The sequence below is a fragment of the Dama dama genome, chromosome 6 (genome assembly GCF_033118175.1).
Source record: "Dama dama isolate Ldn47 chromosome 6, ASM3311817v1, whole genome shotgun sequence".
Lineage (NCBI taxonomy): Eukaryota > Metazoa > Chordata > Mammalia > Artiodactyla > Cervidae > Dama > Dama dama.
Window position 1 is genome coordinate 6,150,985 of NC_083686.1, and position 18,463 is coordinate 6,169,447.

At 49.3% G+C, this 18,463-nt stretch overlaps 1 protein-coding gene across 2 annotated transcripts in view; it reads left to right on the forward strand.

Moving 5' to 3' along the window:
- Positions 1 to 4,192, forward strand: part of TAPT1 (transmembrane anterior posterior transformation 1) — a 60,617-nt gene extending 56,425 nt beyond the window's left edge. For both annotated transcript variants that reach the window (XM_061145462.1, XM_061145463.1), the window contains exon 14: positions 1,921 to 4,192. In XM_061145462.1, the coding sequence (XP_061001445.1) occupies positions 1,921 to 2,138 (218 nt within the window). In that variant the 3' untranslated portion in view covers positions 2,139 to 4,192. The remainder of the gene's footprint in view (positions 1 to 1,920) is intronic.
- The last annotated feature ends 14,271 nt before the right edge of the window (positions 4,193 to 18,463 follow it).

Genomic DNA, 18,463 nt, shown 5'->3' on the forward strand with positions numbered 1-18,463 from the left:
CGAAGCAGGCTGGTGGGAGGACACGTGGGGTGGGGGCCCCCCAGCTGTGAGGAGCTGGGGTGTGGGTGAACGTGCAGGGGCCTCAGGCAGGGACAGCGAGAGCCAGGGAGGCCAGAGAAACCCGACCCTCGGGGAGAGGAACTGGGGGGGTCTGAGACCCCCGACCCCAGGGGAGAGGGACCAGGGGGGACCCGAGAGCCCCGACCCCAGGGGAGAGGGACTGGGGGGGACCCGAGAGCCCCGACCCCAGGGCAGAGGGATAGGGTGGGGGGGTCAAGAGCCCTGACCCCGGGGGAGAGAGACAGTGGGGGGACCCAAGAGCCCCGACCCTGGGGGAGAGGGACAGGGTGGGGGAGTCAAGAGCCCCGACCCCAGGGGAGAGGGACAGTGAGGGGACCCAAGAGCTCTGACCCCGGGAGAGAGGGACTGGTGGGGGGCCTGAGAGCCCCAATCCCAGGGGAGAGGGGCAGTGGGGGGACCCGAGAGCCCCGACCCCGGGGGAGGGGGACCAGGGGTCCTGAGAGGCCGCCCAGGACTCCCGCTGCTCTCGTGAGCATCTTGGCTTCTGCCGTGTAGGGAGAGGCCGTTGGAGAGAGGGGGGCCGGGATGCCGGGTCAGTCTCGGTCTCTGTGGAAAATAGACTCAGGAAGGCGAGCCCAGGAGTGGAGGCCGGCGGGAAAATGCCCGGCTCTGTGCACAGGTCGGCGTGGGCGCGGCAGGAGACCAGATTCTGGGTGCGTCACCAGGGGCGCAGGGCTTGCTGGGAGCTCGTGCCCTGCAGAGAGGGGTTAAGGGTGGCCCCAGGATTTCTGGCCTGGAAGACTGGAGGAGAGACTGGGGCTTAATTGTTGTCAGTGGACGGCGGTTCCACGTCCACATGAGTATTTATTCAGATGACTTTTAAACGATTTACTCTTCCGTGGCTGTGCCAGGCGGTATATGAGACCCTGGAGCTACAGAGGTAAATAAATCAAGCTCTGGGACCTCACAGACCGACAGAGGAGACGGCAGAAGTGGCTGATCCAGATCGGAGAGCAGTGGGGTTATAGAGGGGACGGGAGAGGGGTCCTTCCTGGAGGTGGCGAGGCCTGGACTGAGTCCCGAAGCACGAGAAGAAGTAGGACCCGGTGCGGGGGGCTCGTCAGGAGAGGGGCCGGCGGGGGCTCCACAGTGGGGCGGCAAAGCAGAGAGCCGGGGTCAGTGTCCAGGCGCAGCGTCTGCCCGCGACGGGGCGGGAGGTGAGGTGGAGGGGTGCCGGGCGGGGCGCCGAGTGTGTGTCAGCGCCCGTCCGGCCCTCCTTCTCACCCGGGTACCCTCTGTGGGGCGTCACGCTTACCCCGAAGACGCTGCTCAGGTTCGGGCTGAGTGTACAGTTCGCAGGTTGGTGTGTCCAGGCCCCCAGGCTCGGGATGCCCGTGGTCGTTTGGGGTTTCGTTCATGGGTGTGTTTTTAGTCTCCGATCTGAACTTCCTGGAGGTAAAATGCCGACTCTAACTACCGTGACCACACCGAGAGGCGCAGTGGTCTCGCGTCTGCTCGGCCCTGCTGTCCTGGGGGAGGCAGTGTTAGTGTTTGGGCCTGGCGGCGGTCTTCCTAGGACCTGCTTGTGCATGAAGATGGTTGTGACACAGGACTTCTGATTTTCCCCAGATCCGATAACGGTGCTATTTGTGGGCCGTGAGCCACATTACACTGTCATATACAATTTTGGATGAGGAAACGGAAATAGTATAGCCTCTTAAGTTTCATTATAAGCTATAGGGCTTATACACCATGCTGTTAATATTAGGCTATTGTTTGCTTTATCTGAAAGCATGGACAGTCGACAGTTTTTTTCAGTCCCACTATACTGGAAAGCTTGTGGTTATGATAGGCTGGTGGGACACCCTTTTCTAATTACACGGGTCTGTTTTTCCACAGAAGAAACCCTGTCTGCCTCAGTCACCAGCCAGCCCACTCATCAGAAGGAAAATGCGATCCCGCTGCTCGTGACGAGCAGCTCTGATCAGCTTCTGACCACCCCGGACGGCGACGAGAAGGACATAACACAGGAGAACTCAGAACTGAAACACAGGTCCTCAAAGAAAGATCTGTTAGAGATAGACAGATTCACAATTTGTGGAAACCGAATTGACTGAATTCCGGAGCTCCGAGTGCCAAAGACGCAGTCTCGGGGCCCCAGAGGTAGTGCCCCCGAGATGGACAGATGCTGAAGACGGCACTTAAATATTTATTTAAGAACTTAACTTATTGATGGAAAGCAAATCTTAGTGTCCTTCTTCCAGTGGCGTGGTCTGGCTGAAGGTCAGGTCACACGGGGCAGCCAGCAGCGACCTCCAGCCTCGAGCCCTTGGACAGATGGATGGCTCAGGAAAGGTCCCTCCTGCTCGGGGAAGCCGCAGAGTCACCCTGGGCCCCGCGGGAGCGACCCCACCACCCCCTCCGCTCCGTCAGCCTGTGCTTCCAGAGGACGGGACTCCACCTCAAGTCGTCTTCGGCGTCGGGATGCGCTGGAGACGGTGGAGCTCTTACATGACGCTCCGCTTCCAGCCTCATTCTGTTCCCACAGTTTTCAAACTTCATCTGCCAAAGCATTTAAAAAAAAAAAGATAACAATAATTAAACTTAAGATAAATGTTCTTACCACCAGAATACACTTCAAAGATGTATCTGAATTAATCAGAATAAAAAGCTACCTTAAATGAGACATGATGGATAGTAGCATTTTATAGAGGGAAAGGAAAAAAAAAAAACCCTTAAGCCAGTTTATTTAAAAAATATGAATGAATGAAGGTTTGCATCACTGAGAAAATGTTTCCTAGTTTTTCTGTTTTACTCTTCACAGCCAAACGTGAGCTGTGTATTGTGTAATTGCAGTGGATAAAATAGGAATTCCGCGACAGAAAGGCACTTTTTATTCTGAAAAAAGCAGAGCAGTGTTCATTTTCAGGTGGAGTTAACTGGTTTCCCTTTCAAACTGATTGCTTCCTAAGTTGTTACCATTAAAAGGGTTTGGTATTGAACAGGCTGAGGAACTGTCAGAGGACAAAACTGAAAGGTATCAACTTCAACTGGGTTTTCCAAGTCGCAGTTTTAAAGTCAGTCTTGTCCACACAAGACTGGGGCATCGTCTTGCTCGGGCTCCTAGAAAGAGCTGGTCTGCCTGTCTGCCCGTCTGCCTGTCTGTCTGTCTGTCTGTCTGTGCGCCCGCGCCTGGCCTGGGTCTGTGCTCTGGGGAGGTGGGCCCCCGGGTGCGTGTGCGCCAGGGCGGGCAGGCTGTCTGGGGAAAAGGAAAGGAGACGTCTGGGGCGTGCGGGTGGCCGTCCGGGTGTGGGCAGGGGCTTGTGTGGGGAGCAGCCAAATGGTGCTTCTTGGTTTTGTTTGAGATCAAGATTCCATTTCTGCTTAATTACCCGTCCATGGCCCACATCACAGGACAGGTTCTTTTCCACCACATTTTATCTTGAGGAGCCTTTCTGCATTTTTATAAAAAATTGTCCAGGGTCTAATTTCAGAATGTCCAGATGTTGCCGTTAACTGTTAACTTCCTTTGATGTTTTCATTGAAGTTCAGCTCTTGTGCTGATATTTCCTGCATGTGATACGGCAGAAGGTAAATTTTAGCTGATTTGTCTTATCTCCTGGGTGAAATGTAAAGTAGGCTTTAATGCTTTGACTCATTCCTGTGAAAAATAAAAGCGAATTTTAATGTGTTGCATTAAAGCTAAAGGAATCTGAAGATGATTGTTCACATAAGGTTTAAAAAAAGAAAATAATACAGAAATGCTTTTGGGAAACCAGAAAGTACTCTAAGTTAAAAACAAAAGACTTGAAGTTGCTTTGTGTATGTTTCAGTGAAGGCCCATGTTAGAATTATTATTGTTATTATTATTGTTTTTCCACCTTCTCTTCACCACCATAAGGAACAGTTCCACTAGGAATGGGCATAGCTTGGGGAAAACTGCCAAACAAAGCCCTGATCAGAGCAAAAATATGATTTGGGTATATCTTTCAGTTCAGCTTGAATGACTCTGTAACTATGCTGTCATTTTTGGAAGTTTTTTTTTTGCAGAATATATTGGGAGTTTGGACTGATGTTCATTTCTTCTGTTAAAATGGCATTCAGTACTAATTTTATAAGTGCATCTTGTGTGAAACTCAATAAATTCAATTTTATAATCTTTTTTTAAAAACGGCCACTGAATTTATTTTAATTATATTGACTGCTATATTTGGTGGAATGAATTTCCCACTCTGTAAGAATTTCCTTCCAATTCACAAGTGACAGGACACTCTAATTTGAATTACTCTTTTGGTTTTAATGATAGAAAAATGTTTGATTTTTATCTTTGGAGAGAAATACTGGCTGGATCTTGATCATAGACCATTTAGTATCTCAACAAATTAAGGTATTTCATTTTGCAGGTGTTTTGAATGTCACACCCTGCACTTTTCACATCTGGGAGTCAAGTTGAACACAGTGCTTTGGTTTTAAAAAAAAAAAATCCAAGGCACAACATGAGTCAGGCTCATAGCTTTTTCTTTAAGATAGAAGTATAAACACCAGGAGTCATTCAGAGCCTGGAGTCTTGTTATAATTAGAAATCATCCGTCAGAGACGTTCCTGCTGCCCCTGGTAACTCAGCAGTGTTGTGTACTCAGCAGCTAAGTCCTGTCTGACTCCTCGTGACCCCTGGACTGTAGCCCTCCAGGCTCCTCTGTCCCTGGGATTTCCCAGGCAACAATACTGGAGTGGGTTGCCATTTCCTTCTCCAGGGGATCTTCCTGACCCAGGGATTGAACCCACATCTCCTGCGTCTCCTGCACTGGCAGGCAGATTCTTTACCACTGAGCCACTTGGCAGCCCGACTCAGCAGAGAAAGATATAAAGGCACAAAATAATTTAAAATCCCTACATGTTGCTCTGTTTCCGTTCCATCTACCTGTTTATTCATTTAACTGAGACGTATTAACTCTTCCTGAAGAAGGACATGGCAACCCACCCCAATATTCTTGACTGGAGGATCCCGTGGACAGAGGAGCCTGGTGGGCTACAGTCCATGGGGTCACAAAGAGTCGGACACGACTGAGCAACTCAGTGCTCACTCATTAACGCCTCCTATGTGTCAGGAACCGCTCCTGCTGCTGGGACCAGCACTGAACAAAGTCCCTGCCCTCCCCGGGGGGCTGACGCTCAACAAATCAGTGAAACAGCAGCTGCTGGGGGCAAGTCACCTGATAACCGGATGATCTCATGTTTATTTCGGTTCTTAAATAAATACAATTCTGTAGCATTTTGATGGAAATCTGAACTATTTTTCCTATTGGAATTCTTAAAATAACTTCATTAAAGCTTCACCCTGCTTCTGTAAAGTAGAAGGAAGAGAAGACTGTTTCACTCAGTACTGCTCGTCCACCAGCGTCTTCCGTGGCTAAGCACAGTCGCAGCCGGGCACCTGCCTGCCTCGAGGGGGACTGTGTTCCCGAGCCCTTCTTGCTGTTATGAATCCATGGGGTCAAACGGCTGATTCTCACCCAGAGCTGGAAGCTGATGGGACTCCTCCGGCTCTCCCCTTCCCACCAGCTGGAACCTGGAGGTGTACCCTAGCCAGGCAGGTGAATGCACAGGGCTCACTGGATGCCAGAGCCTGGGGTGGGGAAGAAACCAGGCCTCCGAGTACCTCTGGGAAGCAGAGTTGCCCATCAGCTTGGAGCAGTCAGCTCAGACTGTACATGCCTTCGGTTCTGAGCCACTGAACCGGGAGGGTCTGCATTGCAGCCCCTGTGCTGTGTGAAGTCATGTCATTCGTGTCCGACTCTGTAGCCCACCAGGCTCCTCTGTCCATGGGATTCTCCAGGCTAGGATACTGCAGTGGGTTGCCATGCCCTCCTCCAGGGCATCTTCCCCACCCAGGGATCGAACCTGCATCTCTTAAGTCTCCTGCATGGGCAGCCCAGTTCTTTACCACTGGTGCCACCTGGGAAGCCCATTAGAGCCCACATTCGTATGGAAATCTGAAAGGGCCTGTTTAGAGAGAGCTTCACATCAAAGGAGTGGATGTCAGACCTCACTTCCCAAACATGTGCTTCTGCAAATACACCGGATATTTGCTATTTGTTGTTGTCATGAAAAGATAAAACGACTACACTCAGCGGTCAGACTCCCAGCTCATCTCAGCCTGGCTGAGACGACGTTAGGTGTGTCTGTAAGTGGTGAAGTCCTCTTTGTTCATATACTCTAGAGATGATGGGCGACCCCGGTGGCTCAGTGGTAAAGAATCTGCCTGCAATGCAGGAGACACAGGTTCAATCCCGGGGTCAGGAAGATCCCCTGGAGAAGGAAATGGCAACCCACTCCCGTGTTCTTGCCTGGGAAATCCCATGGACAGAGGAGCCTGACGGACTACACTTTGTGAGGTCACAAAGAGTCAGACACAACTTAGCGACTAAACAACAACTACAGAGGAGATGTGCGTTCCCCGTCTCTCAGGCCACTGTACGGGAAGGATAGATCATGAGAACAGCCTAACAGCACAGAGGACTGGAAAGAAGGGAGTTAATATAGCAAAAGAGTCGCAGAGCCCTGATTATCTGGCAAGTGGTGCCAGGCACTTAAGGGCTGCAAATACCCCAGTGTTAGGGAGGGAGCAGACCCCTCTGATGCTTTAGATTAGGCTTCATCTGATTAAGGAGGAACCCGTGCCGCTGAGACCGGAAGTTGTTAAAAAGAAATTGGCTTTCTAAGGCAGTTTGTTTTATCAGAGGAGTTTCCTTAAGAACAGCTGGTGCTCAGCAGGTGTTGTGCAAGCTTGGACTTGCTGTTGAGAATTTCAGTAAGAAAAGAAAGACTTCACACACCGGCAACTGAGTAAAAGACACGTTTTGACTTACCACAGTAAACTTGTCTTTGAAGTTGTTTGATATTTAAAGTGAAAAAGAAGGGAAGGTGTCTGACGATGTGTTTAGCTTTTCACTTACAACTTTCTCTTTGTCAGGTGAAGAAGCTGAGGGTCTTGAGAATACAGTTGGCGCCTTTTTGAGGGAATTAGGTCAGGGATTACTGAGTGTTTAAGCTCTTGAGGGGTGAATCAGCTGCAAAGTGGGTGCTTTTGAAACTGCAGTTATTTCCAACAAGCAAATTTTCATTTCATTGTAGATATGTCTACATAAAGATGTAAATACTGAGGACAGTCAGAGATCTTGTCAGGGTTAACCAGATAAGTGAAACCCAACAAAAATGCATAAATAGCTTGTCAAGCTTGATGTAAAATAGTCATGGCTCAGCCCCGTGCATGCACAGAACTGAAGACGCTGTGCTGTCAGCTCAGAGTTTATCAGCAGTCTGGCGGGGACCACTTGCCAAGGTTGGGACTGTTATGCCTGATGTCCGAATCCCTGAGCGGGAATAGAGAAGGCTTCCAAGACAATGCAACTCGCAAAAAGGGAAGTTTATTACTGACTCGAGCCAGGGCCTCTGCCGCAACCAACGCAGTGGTGCAGGGTCAGAGAGCCCCGAGCCCAAGCTGTTACACAAATTTATAGGGTGAGCACACGCCGTTGGTAGTTGGTTTAAGCGGATTGGTTACAAGTTTGCAAAGCAATTTCATTGGTCAAAACTTTCGGGCGCGCGCGGGAATTTCCCCGGGGGTTTCCGCCCCATTCCTAATTTCCTAATTGGCAAACAGCGGTCAGTGTTAAGCGAATGCTGATTGGTTGCATCCAGGTAGCCTGATAATCTTACCACCCAGAAGTAGGGAGGCCTACTCCTAATCTAAGCTGCCTGCCATGGCGTTACGTCTGCTCGCCTCACAGGGACTCCCACAAACATAGCTGCCGCTCCCAACAGAACATCTAATTCTGACGGGCTCCACCGTTTCCACTGTAGCCCTGGCATCTTGTACAGTTTCTGGCACATGGATGCAGCCAATACATGTGTATTGGATGAATAAACCTGGGAGTCATTCGGGAGGTTCATTCAGGCTTCTTTGAAAATAGAAGAAATTAAATGGATAAAACGAAGAAAGGAAGGGCGATTCAGAAGGGAACGAAGGAGGGGGAAGCACAGCATGGTTGCAACACGAAGCTTTGTTCACGGAGACATGCATACCTGAGGGCCTGCAGAGTGCCAGCCGTCATGCTGAAAATGCCAGGAAAAACAGCTTTATCCTGGGCGGATTTGGGGAAGGGGACGGGCTAGGTCTTCCAGAGCTTTTAATGCCTTACCAAGGATCTCAGATTCCAACCTGGAGGCAATGAGAGGCAATTAAGAGAGTTTGTGTTTTTTTAGTTGTTTTAAACCACTGTGTGCTAAGTAGCTTCAAGTTGTGTCCGACTCTTTGCAACCCCTTGGACCCTCCTGGTTCCTCTGTCCATGGGATTCTCCAGGCAAGAATACTGGAGTGGGCTGCCATGCCCTGCTCCAGGGGATCTTCCCAACCCAGGGATCGAACCAGCGTCTCTTACATCTCTTGCGTTGGGAGGCAGATTCTTTACCACTAGCGCCACCTGAGAAGCCCTTAAAACACTGTGGTTTATTATAATTAATTATTATATATTTCAGGAGTACAGCATTATAGTTCAACATCTATATATACCAGAGTGATCACCGCCTATCAAATGAGAAGATAAAGGAAAAAGAAAAAACTGCAAGCATACCTCATTGTATTGCATTTCACAGATACTGCATTTTTTACAAATTGAAAGTTTTTGCCCTACACCAAACAAGTCTATGAGCACAATTTTTTCCAGCAGCATTTGTTCTGTTTGTGTCTCTGTATCACATTTTGGTCATTCTTAAATTATTCCAAACCCTCCGTCAGGAAAAAGACTCAAATGAAGGTTAGGGTTTTTTAGCAATAAAATATTTTTTACATTAAATTGAGGTGTATACTTTGGGCTTCCCAGGTGGTCTAGTGATGAGGAACCCTCCTGCCAGTGCACGAGATGCAAGAGATGCTAGTTCAACCCCTGGGTCGGGAAGAGCCCTGGAGGAAGGCATGGCAGCCCACTCCAGTATTCTTGCCTGAAGAATCCCATGGAGAGAGGAGCCTGGTGGGCTACAGTCCATGGGGTCGCACACAGTCGGAGACGACTGAAGCAACTGAGCACACACACACACACACACACATACTTTTTTTCTTAAGACCATGCTATTGCACAATTAATAGATTATAAGATAAGCATAATTTTGAATGCACTGGGAAACCTGAACTGTTTGAGTCCCTTTATTGTGATGGGCTTCCCTGATGGCTCAGTGGTAAGGAAATCGCCTGCCAATATAGGAGATGTGGGTTCCATCAGGAAGATCCCCTCCTGGAGAAGGAAATGGCCACCCACTCTGGTATTCTTGCCTGGAAAGTCCCACGGACAGAGGAGCTGGCGGGCCACAGTTCATAGGATTCACAGGAGTTGGACACGACTTAGTGGCTAAAGAGCAGCAACTTTATTGTGATACTGGATTTGGCGGTGATCCAGCACCCAACCTGCAGTATCTTCTCAAAGGTGTCCCTATGCTTTGTAAACTACAGAGTGTCCCGAAACTTGTCCCAGATCACACAGGTTGCACCATCAGACCACAGAGTTAAAACCCTCTCCTAACTAGAAAGTTGTTCTCTCAACCCTGGTGCCCTCTGCTGCTTTGGGAAGAGGGCAAAGCAGAGGCTGCTGCTGCTGCTAAGTCGCGTCAGTCGTGTCCGACTCTGTGCGATCCCATAGACAGCAGCCCATCAGGCTCCCTCGTCCCCCGGATTTCCCAGGCAAGGGTACTGGAGTGGGTTGCCATTGCCTTCTCCAAAGCAGAGGCAGAGACCCCTTACGGAGGCGACTGGTTCATCCACGCCAGAGTAGCAGGACCTAAGGGGAGCAGGGTGTGGTGACCTGGTGGACATTGGACATCTAGGATGTTTACCCAGGGAAAGCTGGCTGGCTGTGCGGTGTTGAGTCGGGGGCTTCCTCTGTGTGACACTGCGAACCTCCGTCTCCTCCTCTGTCAACTGGGCTTGATAATATTGGCAGGGCTGTTGGGAGGAATGAACAAGATAAAGCATCTAAAACTCGGTTTGCAAAGGACGAAACCCTGCACAGGTCCAGGCTGTGCTGACCCGATGCCCTGCGGCCCAGACAAGTGGTCCCCAAGGCGTGGTCCCAGAGCAGCAGCATCTCATCACCTGGCAACATGGAAATGCAGATTCCAGGGCCCTGCCCAGCCCCGTTGAACCCAAAACTCTGGAATCTGTTTTCACAGATCTCCAGGTGATTGTCATGCACGATCATGTTCGAGAACCTTGCCTAGAGCCATCACTGTGTAGGATGTGGGCCTTACATTATGGGGCCAAAAACAGCTCCAGCTGCTCTTCCCAAGGTAAAGGTTGAAGAGACTAAAATAGAATTGGGGGGTGTGGGGGGGGGGGCAGAGAAGGTTCTTTTCTGGTTGTTGTTTAGTCTCAAAGTCGTGTCCAACTCTTTGTGACCCCATGGACTGTAGCCCTCCAGGCTCCTCTGTCCATGGGATTCTCCAGTCAAGAATACTGGAGCAGGTTACCATTTCCTTCTCCAAGGGATCTTCCCGACCCAGGGATCGAACTCGTGTCTCTTATATCTTCTGCATTGGCAGGTGGGTTCTTTACCACTAGCATCACCTGGGAAGCCCTAAGTTGTGCAACTGGGCATCAAAACCCTTTGTGGAGAAATGTCTATGTAGGTTCTTCTGCCCATTTTTTTGTTTTTGTTTTTTTGTTTTTTATTGAGTTGCATGAGTTGTTTATATGTTTTGGAAATTAATCCTTTGTCAGTTGCTTCAGTTACAAATATTTTCTTCCAATCTGAGGGTTGTCTTCTCGTCTTATTTATTGGTTTCTTTGCTGTACAAAAGCTTTTAAGTTAATGAGGTCCCATTTGTTTATTTTTGACATGTATATACTACTATGTATAATACAGATGACTAATGGAAACCTATTATACGGCACAGGGGACTCAACTCAGTGCTCTGTGGGGCCCCAAACGAGAAGGAAACCCATAAAAAGAGGGGATATAGATACACGTAGAGCTGATTCTCGGAGCTGACGCTCTAATACTTTGGCCCTCTGATGAGAAGAGACAACTCATTGGTAAAGACCCTGCTGCTGGGAAAGATGGAAGCAAACAGAGAAGGGAGCAGCAGAGGATGAGAGGCTTAGCATCCCTGACTCAATGGAGGTCTGTGAAACTCTGGGAGATGGTGAAGGACAGGCAAGTCTGGCGAGCTGCAGTCCATGGGGTCACAGAGAGTCGGACACGACTGAGCGACTGAACGACAGCAATAGGTGATTCACTTGACTGTGCGGCACAAACGGACGCAGTGCTGCAAAGCCACCAGCAGTTCCGTTCAGCTTCTCAGTCGTGTCCAACTCTTCGAAACCCCAGGGACTGCAGCTCACCAGGCTTCCCTGTCCGTCACCAACTCCTGGAGCTTACTCAAACTCATGTCCGTCGAGTTGGTGATGCCATCCAGCCATCTCATCCTCCATCATCCCCTTCTCCTCCTGCCCTCAATCCCTCCCAGCATCAGGGTCTTTTCCAATGAGTCAGCTCTTTGCATGAGGTGGCCAAAGTATTGGAGTTTCAGCTTCAGCATCAGTCCTTCCAATGAACACCCAGGACTGATCTCCTTTAGGATGGACTGGCTGGATCTCCTTGCAGTCCAAGGGACTTTCAAGAGTCTTCTCCAACACCACAGTTCAAAAGCATCAATTCTTCGGCGCTCAGCTTTCTTTATGGTCCAACTCACATCCATACATGACCACTGGAAAAACCACAGCTTTGACTAGACAGACCTTTGTTGGCAAAGTAAAGCCAGTATACTCCAATAAAAATTTTTTAAAAATCCTTTTCGGGAGATCAGTCCCCTCTGGGAGCAGCCCTGCTGTTCTGGGAACCTCAACACGGCAGATTAGGTAACAGCTTACTCTCCAGTGGAGAAGCCAGACACTGATCTTGAGAACAGCTGAGTAGTTCCGCAGGTGGGGGTGATGGTGCCGTAGAGAAAGCCAGGTAATGTGACAGGGATGGGATGCTTTCATGAAGCTCGATGGTCAGGGACATCCTCTAAAAGGTGACACATGCAATGTGACCTCAGCTGGTAGGAACCTCGTTCGGGCAGAGACCAGCAAGTTCAGAGTTGCAGAAGGGACAGCAAGCAGGGTATAGTCTACCTGCAGAACGAAGTCAGGAGGGCTTCGGGAGGTGACGGTGGGGACAGGTTGCAGCTTGGAGTGCCGTAAGAGGTGGGATGGGGGTCAGGGGTCCCGCTTAGCCAAGCTCAGGGACCAGGAGGAGCTAGGAGGTTCCTGGTTTCAGGACCAGGTGAGAGGTTAGGATGTCGCATTTCCCTGCTGTGTGAAGGATGGGCCGCAGGCAGCTAGCGCGGAATCAGAGACACCAGCAAGGGGGTGGTTTTTATGGAATGAACCATACTGGGGAAGCCCTAGAGTCGGGCCAAGGCAGGGCCAGGAGCCTCCCAGGCTGACCTCGCTGCTCTGTTTCCACCTCGGAAGGACAAAGGAACCCCCCCACGCCCTGCAAGAACCTTTAAAGCTCATTGGCCATACTAACAGGGAGCAGAGAATTCAGTCTAGGCTTCCTCCCGCTTTGTCAATGTCGGCACTGTGGAGGAGGTAAAATCTATCAGTGGCTGATTTTCTGTTTCTCAGCAGATGATGTTGTGATGAGTGGCCTCTGGGTCTGATAACCCTCTGAAATGATTGCCCAGGCAGGCTGGGACCCGGTCACCAGCCCAGGGTGGAAAGCACATTTGCATTACAGGAAGTGGAAGGCAACACCCCTAGAGCCCCCAGCTGAGTAACAGGAAGCCGGGGCTCAGCTCCCCTGCTGTTGGGACTCCACTGAGAACTGGAAAAAAAAGAAGCTGGTGCCGGGGTGACATCAAGCCACGTGGTTTCAGATTCAACCCGTATTCATTTGGAAATCACAGCAACAAAGAATATGACTTTCCCTTGCAAATATATATAATGGATGTTCATTTCTCCTTCAAAAGTAATGCTTTTAAAAGATGGTGTAGGTCCTAGAAGATGGGATTTTGCCTCAAAGAGGCTTTATCAGGCACCCAACCTCTGTCCCAGGGCAAGTTGCTTTCATCATGTACCCCGATGTCATCCGGCTCTGGCTTGAAGCAAGAACTGTAGTAGTAATAAGAATAAGAATGATTTTTTTTTAGAACAGTATTTGGGGCTTCCCAGGTGACTCAGTGGTAAGAATCTGCCTGCCAGTGCAGGAGACACAGGACACAAAGTTTCAATCCCTGGGTCGGGAAGAGCCCCTGGAGGAGAGCATGGCAGCAACCTCCAGTATTCTTGCTGGAGAATCCCATGGACAGGAGCCTGGTGGGCTATAGTCCATAGTGCGGCAACGAGTCAGACGCGACTGAGCAACTGAGCATGCACACAAGCCATCATACAAGGCTCTTGTGATTCTTACCTCATCTAATCTGCTCAATATGCCTGTACAGTCCCCATTTTGCAGATGTGCAAACTGAGGCTAAGAGGGTTTTTCTCAACAGCCACAGACCTCGGGAAACACAGGACCAAGATTTAAAGGCTGGTCCCTCTGATGGCAGAGCCCCGGTCCTTCACAACTGCGCAGCGCTCAGACCCCAGGACATCCCTGCATGAGAGCTCTTCCCAACAGGCGCAAGATTTTTTCCTTAAATCAAGTAGTTTTCTGGGACTTCCCTGGCAGTCCAGTGGAATACTTCGCCTTCTAACCCAGGGGGTGTGGGTTGAATCCCTGGTGGAAGAGCTAAGATCCCACATGCCTCCTGGCCAACATAAAACAGAAGCAACATTATAACAAATTCAATAAAAACTTTCAAAATGGTCCACATTTTTTTAAAAAAATCTTTAAAAAAAAAAAAGCCAAGTAGTTTGCTAACAAAAGCATGAGCAGTGAAACAGACTTTCCATTCCTCCAGACCTCTTTTCGGTTCACATTTTCCAGACTCTCATATGATTCTAATTCCCCATAGATTGGCTTGGCTGAGTGCTATTTTTTTTTTAATTTGGATTAGAAGGGGATTGTTCCAGTTCTGCTGCTTGTTGTTGAATCACCCTTTTTTTCCTCCCCAAGGAACCAAGGCAGCATGAGGCGTGATGGCGTGGCTTTCTGTGATGGTGGGCACTTTTCCAGGGGTCTCTCCTTGGTCTCTCATCCACCCCTCCACGGTGCGTCCTGATGTCCAGGTACCAACTGGGAACCCAAGGCCTTAGCTTTCCAAGAGTTTGGATGCATGTGCCAGGACCAAGGAGCAAGGCTCGACACCACGAGTTAGTCACGTGCTTGCTAAACGCGTGGAAACAGCAGGCCCTGCACCGCTATCTCTGAGCTCTGGAGGGAGCGTGGGGGTCCCCATCCTGGCTTGAGCAGTGATACGTATTTTAAACCGTTATGTTAGTTTCAATCTTCAGGTAAAAGACAACACTCATTATAGAAAAATCAGAACATTATTTAGAAAAAGGTGGAACGACTTCCCTGGTGGTCCAGTGGCTAAGACTTCAAGCTCCCAAGGCAGGGGTCCAGGGTTCAGTCCCTGGTCAAGGAACTAGATCCCACAGGCCACAGCTAAGAGTTTTCATGCCACAGCTAAAGATCCCACATGCTGCAGTGAAGATCCGGGGCAGCCGAATAAGTGAATGAGTAAAATAAACATTAAAAAATAAAAAAGGGGAGAGGAATGTCCATCATTTCACCATCTGATTTGGTGCATGTTCTTCCAAATTGCTTCTGATCATATACACACAGGTGTAGGTTTCTACATGTGAACATATTTCCATGAGGCTCTGCATTACTGGTTTACAACATGCTTCATTTCCTTCACATGGGGTGGACATTTTTCCATGTTAATGATTTAAAATATTTTGAGTGGCTGGATAGAATTCCATATACAGCCATATCATAATTTGTTTAATCCTTTCCTTTGGTTGGACATTTGATTATCTCCTTAACATAAATTCCAAGAACTGGAATTCCCTGAACAAAGGTTCCAAATGAATTTTGTTGTAGTTATGAAGCTGGATTTCAGAGGCACATGTGAGTGCACCAAAAGCCCACCCTCCCTCCAGCCATGGGCTGGCTGACTGTTCTAATCCCTGCCAGCCTTACCCATGGATTGTAGCCCACCAGACTCCTCTGTCCTCAGTTCACGGGATTTCCAAGAGTGCTAGAGTGGGCTTCCATTTCCTTCTCCATAAGAAAGGGTATGATTAAATATTTGAAATATATTTATTAGATGTTTCATCTTCGTGACATGTTTTCATATCTTTATTTATTTATTGGTATTTAGTTACAAGTGGGTCTGGGAGATGGAAATCTGAGAGCCTTCTGCTTGGCCTCCACCAGTGATTTGGGAAGTTTTTGATGAAGGCCCACATGGGAAGTATAGCTGACCCTTGAACAAAGTGGGAGTTAGGGGCATCCACCTCCTTACAGTCAAAAATCTGTGTATAACTTTATAGCAGGCCCTCTGAATCCACCCTTCCCCATCCTTGGATTCAACCAACCATGGATTGTGTACGACTATAGTAGTATAGTAGTATTTGGGGCTTCCCCAATGGCCCAGTAGGTAAAGACTCTGCCTGCAATGCAGGAGACAAAGGAGACTCAGGTTCGACCCCTGGGTCAGAAAGATCCCCTAGAGAAGGAAATGGCAACCACTGCAGTATTCTTGTATGAAAAAATTCCATGGACAGAGGAGCCTGGTGGGCTACCGTCCAATGGGTTGCAAAGCATCAGACACGTCTGAGTGGTTCAGCACAGCACAGTAGCCGTATTTATTGAAAAAAAAAGGGAAAAGTGGAAGGGTTAGTTACTCTGTCGAGTTTGACTCTTTGCAACCCCATGGACTGTAGCCCGCCAGGCTCCTCTGTCCACAGAATTCTCCAGGCAAGAATACCAGAGTGGGTAGCCATTCCCTTCTCCAGAGGATCTTTCCAACGCAGGGACTGAACCCAGGTCTCCTGTGTTGCAGACAGATTTTTTACCATCTGAGCCACCAGGGAAGCCCTAAAGTGCTAGCTGCTCAGTCATGTCTGACTCTTTGTGACCGCATGGACTTCATGTATAAATGGACCCGCACAGCTCGAGCCCATGTGGTTCAAGGGTCAACTACACACGGCACATTGAAACCAGTGTAGCACATAGATGTAACTAAAAAGTAAAATTTCACCAAATAATACTTACCTTCACTCTGGTTCACTCAAAAATTTTCTGTCTATAGTTTCTAGATGCTAGTCACACGAGTAAACTGATTTCATAATCCTGTGATAGATTGTGTCCATAGTTTGAAAAAACACCAGCTTATACCCAGCATAATCAACTGCCTGGAGCAGTTGATATTGGCTCCGAACAAAATCAAGGTTTCAATAGCACAGAAGAGAAGGTAAGGAGGGACTTCCCTGGTGGGCCCACGGTTAAGGCTTCAGCTTCCAATGTAGGTGGTGCAGGTTCGATCCCTGGTCAGGGAGTTAAGATCCCACATGCCTCTCGGCCAAAACACTAAAATATCAAACAGAAGCAATATTGTAACCCATTCAATAAAGACTTTTAAAAAATGGTCCATATTCCCCATCAAAAAAAAAAAAAATCTTTTAAGAAAAAGAGTGGGGAGAGACTTCCGTGGTAGTCCAGTAGTTAAGAATCTAGCTGCCAATGCAGGGTACATGGGTTCGATCCATGGTCTGGGATGATTCCACATACCGTGGGGTAACTAAGCCCCTGTACCACAACTACTGAGCCCATCTGCTCTAGAGCCTGTGGCCCGTAACAAGAGAAGCCACTGCAATAAGAAGCCCGCACACTGCAGTTACAGAGCAGCCCCCAATCGCTGCAACTGGAGGAAGACGGCATAGCAACCAAGACCCAGTGCAGCCAAAAACAAATAAATTTTTTAAATTGTGTTAATTATTTGAAAACAGGGGAGGAGACATCAGGCAGACCTCAGAGCCAACATCAGTCTTTGAAGGATGGGCAGGTGTGAACACGTGAGCCCAGGAGAGCAACAGGGTGAGTGAACAGAGGGATGCAGGCAGGCGAGTGTCCAGCGCCAGGGGGCTGGGCTCTGGGAAGGATGGAAGGAGGCTGGCTGGGGGAGTTGTTTGAATGCCGCCTGCCCCAGGGGCCGTGATGGGCAGGCTTCAGGAGAGCCTCCTCCGGGCTGTCTTAGCCAGTCCGGCGGCTATAACAAATTATCAAAGATGGAGTGGCTTAAACAACGAATCTTCCTCGGTTCTGGAGGCTGGAAGGCCAAGACCACGGTGCCAGCAGATCTGGTCTGATGAGGAGCCTCTCCCGGGCGGGCAGGCAACTGTCTTCGGGAAGCAGAAAGAGCTAGAGCATGCTTTCTCTCCTGTCTGTCCTGATAAGGGCACCACGATGGCTATTTTAACGTGTCAGCTTGGCTTGGACTAAAGGCTCACAGACAGCTGAGACAACGTCGTTTCTTGGTGTGTCTCTGGGTGGGGGGCAGGGGGGTGGGCGGTGTTTCTAGAAGAGGTTAGCGTTTGAATCAGAAGAGGCATAAAGAGATCTGCCCTCAACCAGTGTGGCAACATCGTCTAATCTGTTGAGGAGCTGAAAAGAACAAAAAGGGGAAAGGAGGGTGAATTCTCTCTTCTTGATCTGGGGCACACCATCTTCCCCTGCCCCTGGATGTCAGTGCTCCTGGTCCCCAGGCCTTCAGACAGAGGGGCTTAAAACCAACAACCCCCCGCCCCCCACCAGCTCTCAGACCTGCAACCTTGAACTGAATTTGACCTTCAATTCCTGATTCTCCAGCTTGCAGAGGGCAGACTTTGTGACTTCTTGGCCTCCCTAACCACATGAGCCAGTTCCCGGAATAAATCTCCTCTTATATATAACTGTATGTTTCCTCTGGGGCTTCTCAGATGGCTCAGTGGTAAAGAATCCACCTCCAATACAGGAGATGCAGGTTTGATCCCTGGGTTGGGGGTTGGAATGATCCCCGAGAGAAGGAAATGGCAACCTATTCCAGCATTCTTGCCTGAGAAATCCCATGGACAGAGGAGCCTGGCGGGCTACAGTCCATGGAGTCACAAAGAGCTGGAAACGACTGAGCGACTAAACCACAACAACCAAACCAATGTCTCCCATTGGTTCTGTTTCTCTGGAGAACCCTGACGAACACGGCACAAATTCCATCCATAAGGGCACCGCCCTCATGACCTAATCACCTCCCAAAGGTCCCACCTCCTAAGAGCACCACACTAGGATTTCAACATATGAACTTGGGGCAAGGCTGGGGAGTGGGGTGGTGGGCAGACACAAACAATCAGTCCAGAGTGACGGGAGTTATCCTTGGACAGGAGTTCTCATCTCAGATACCCAGCGTTCTTCCTTCAAGTTCATTTCAGGGTAGCAGGCTCATCCTGCTCAGGTCTAGCCGCCAAGCCCAGTGCTGG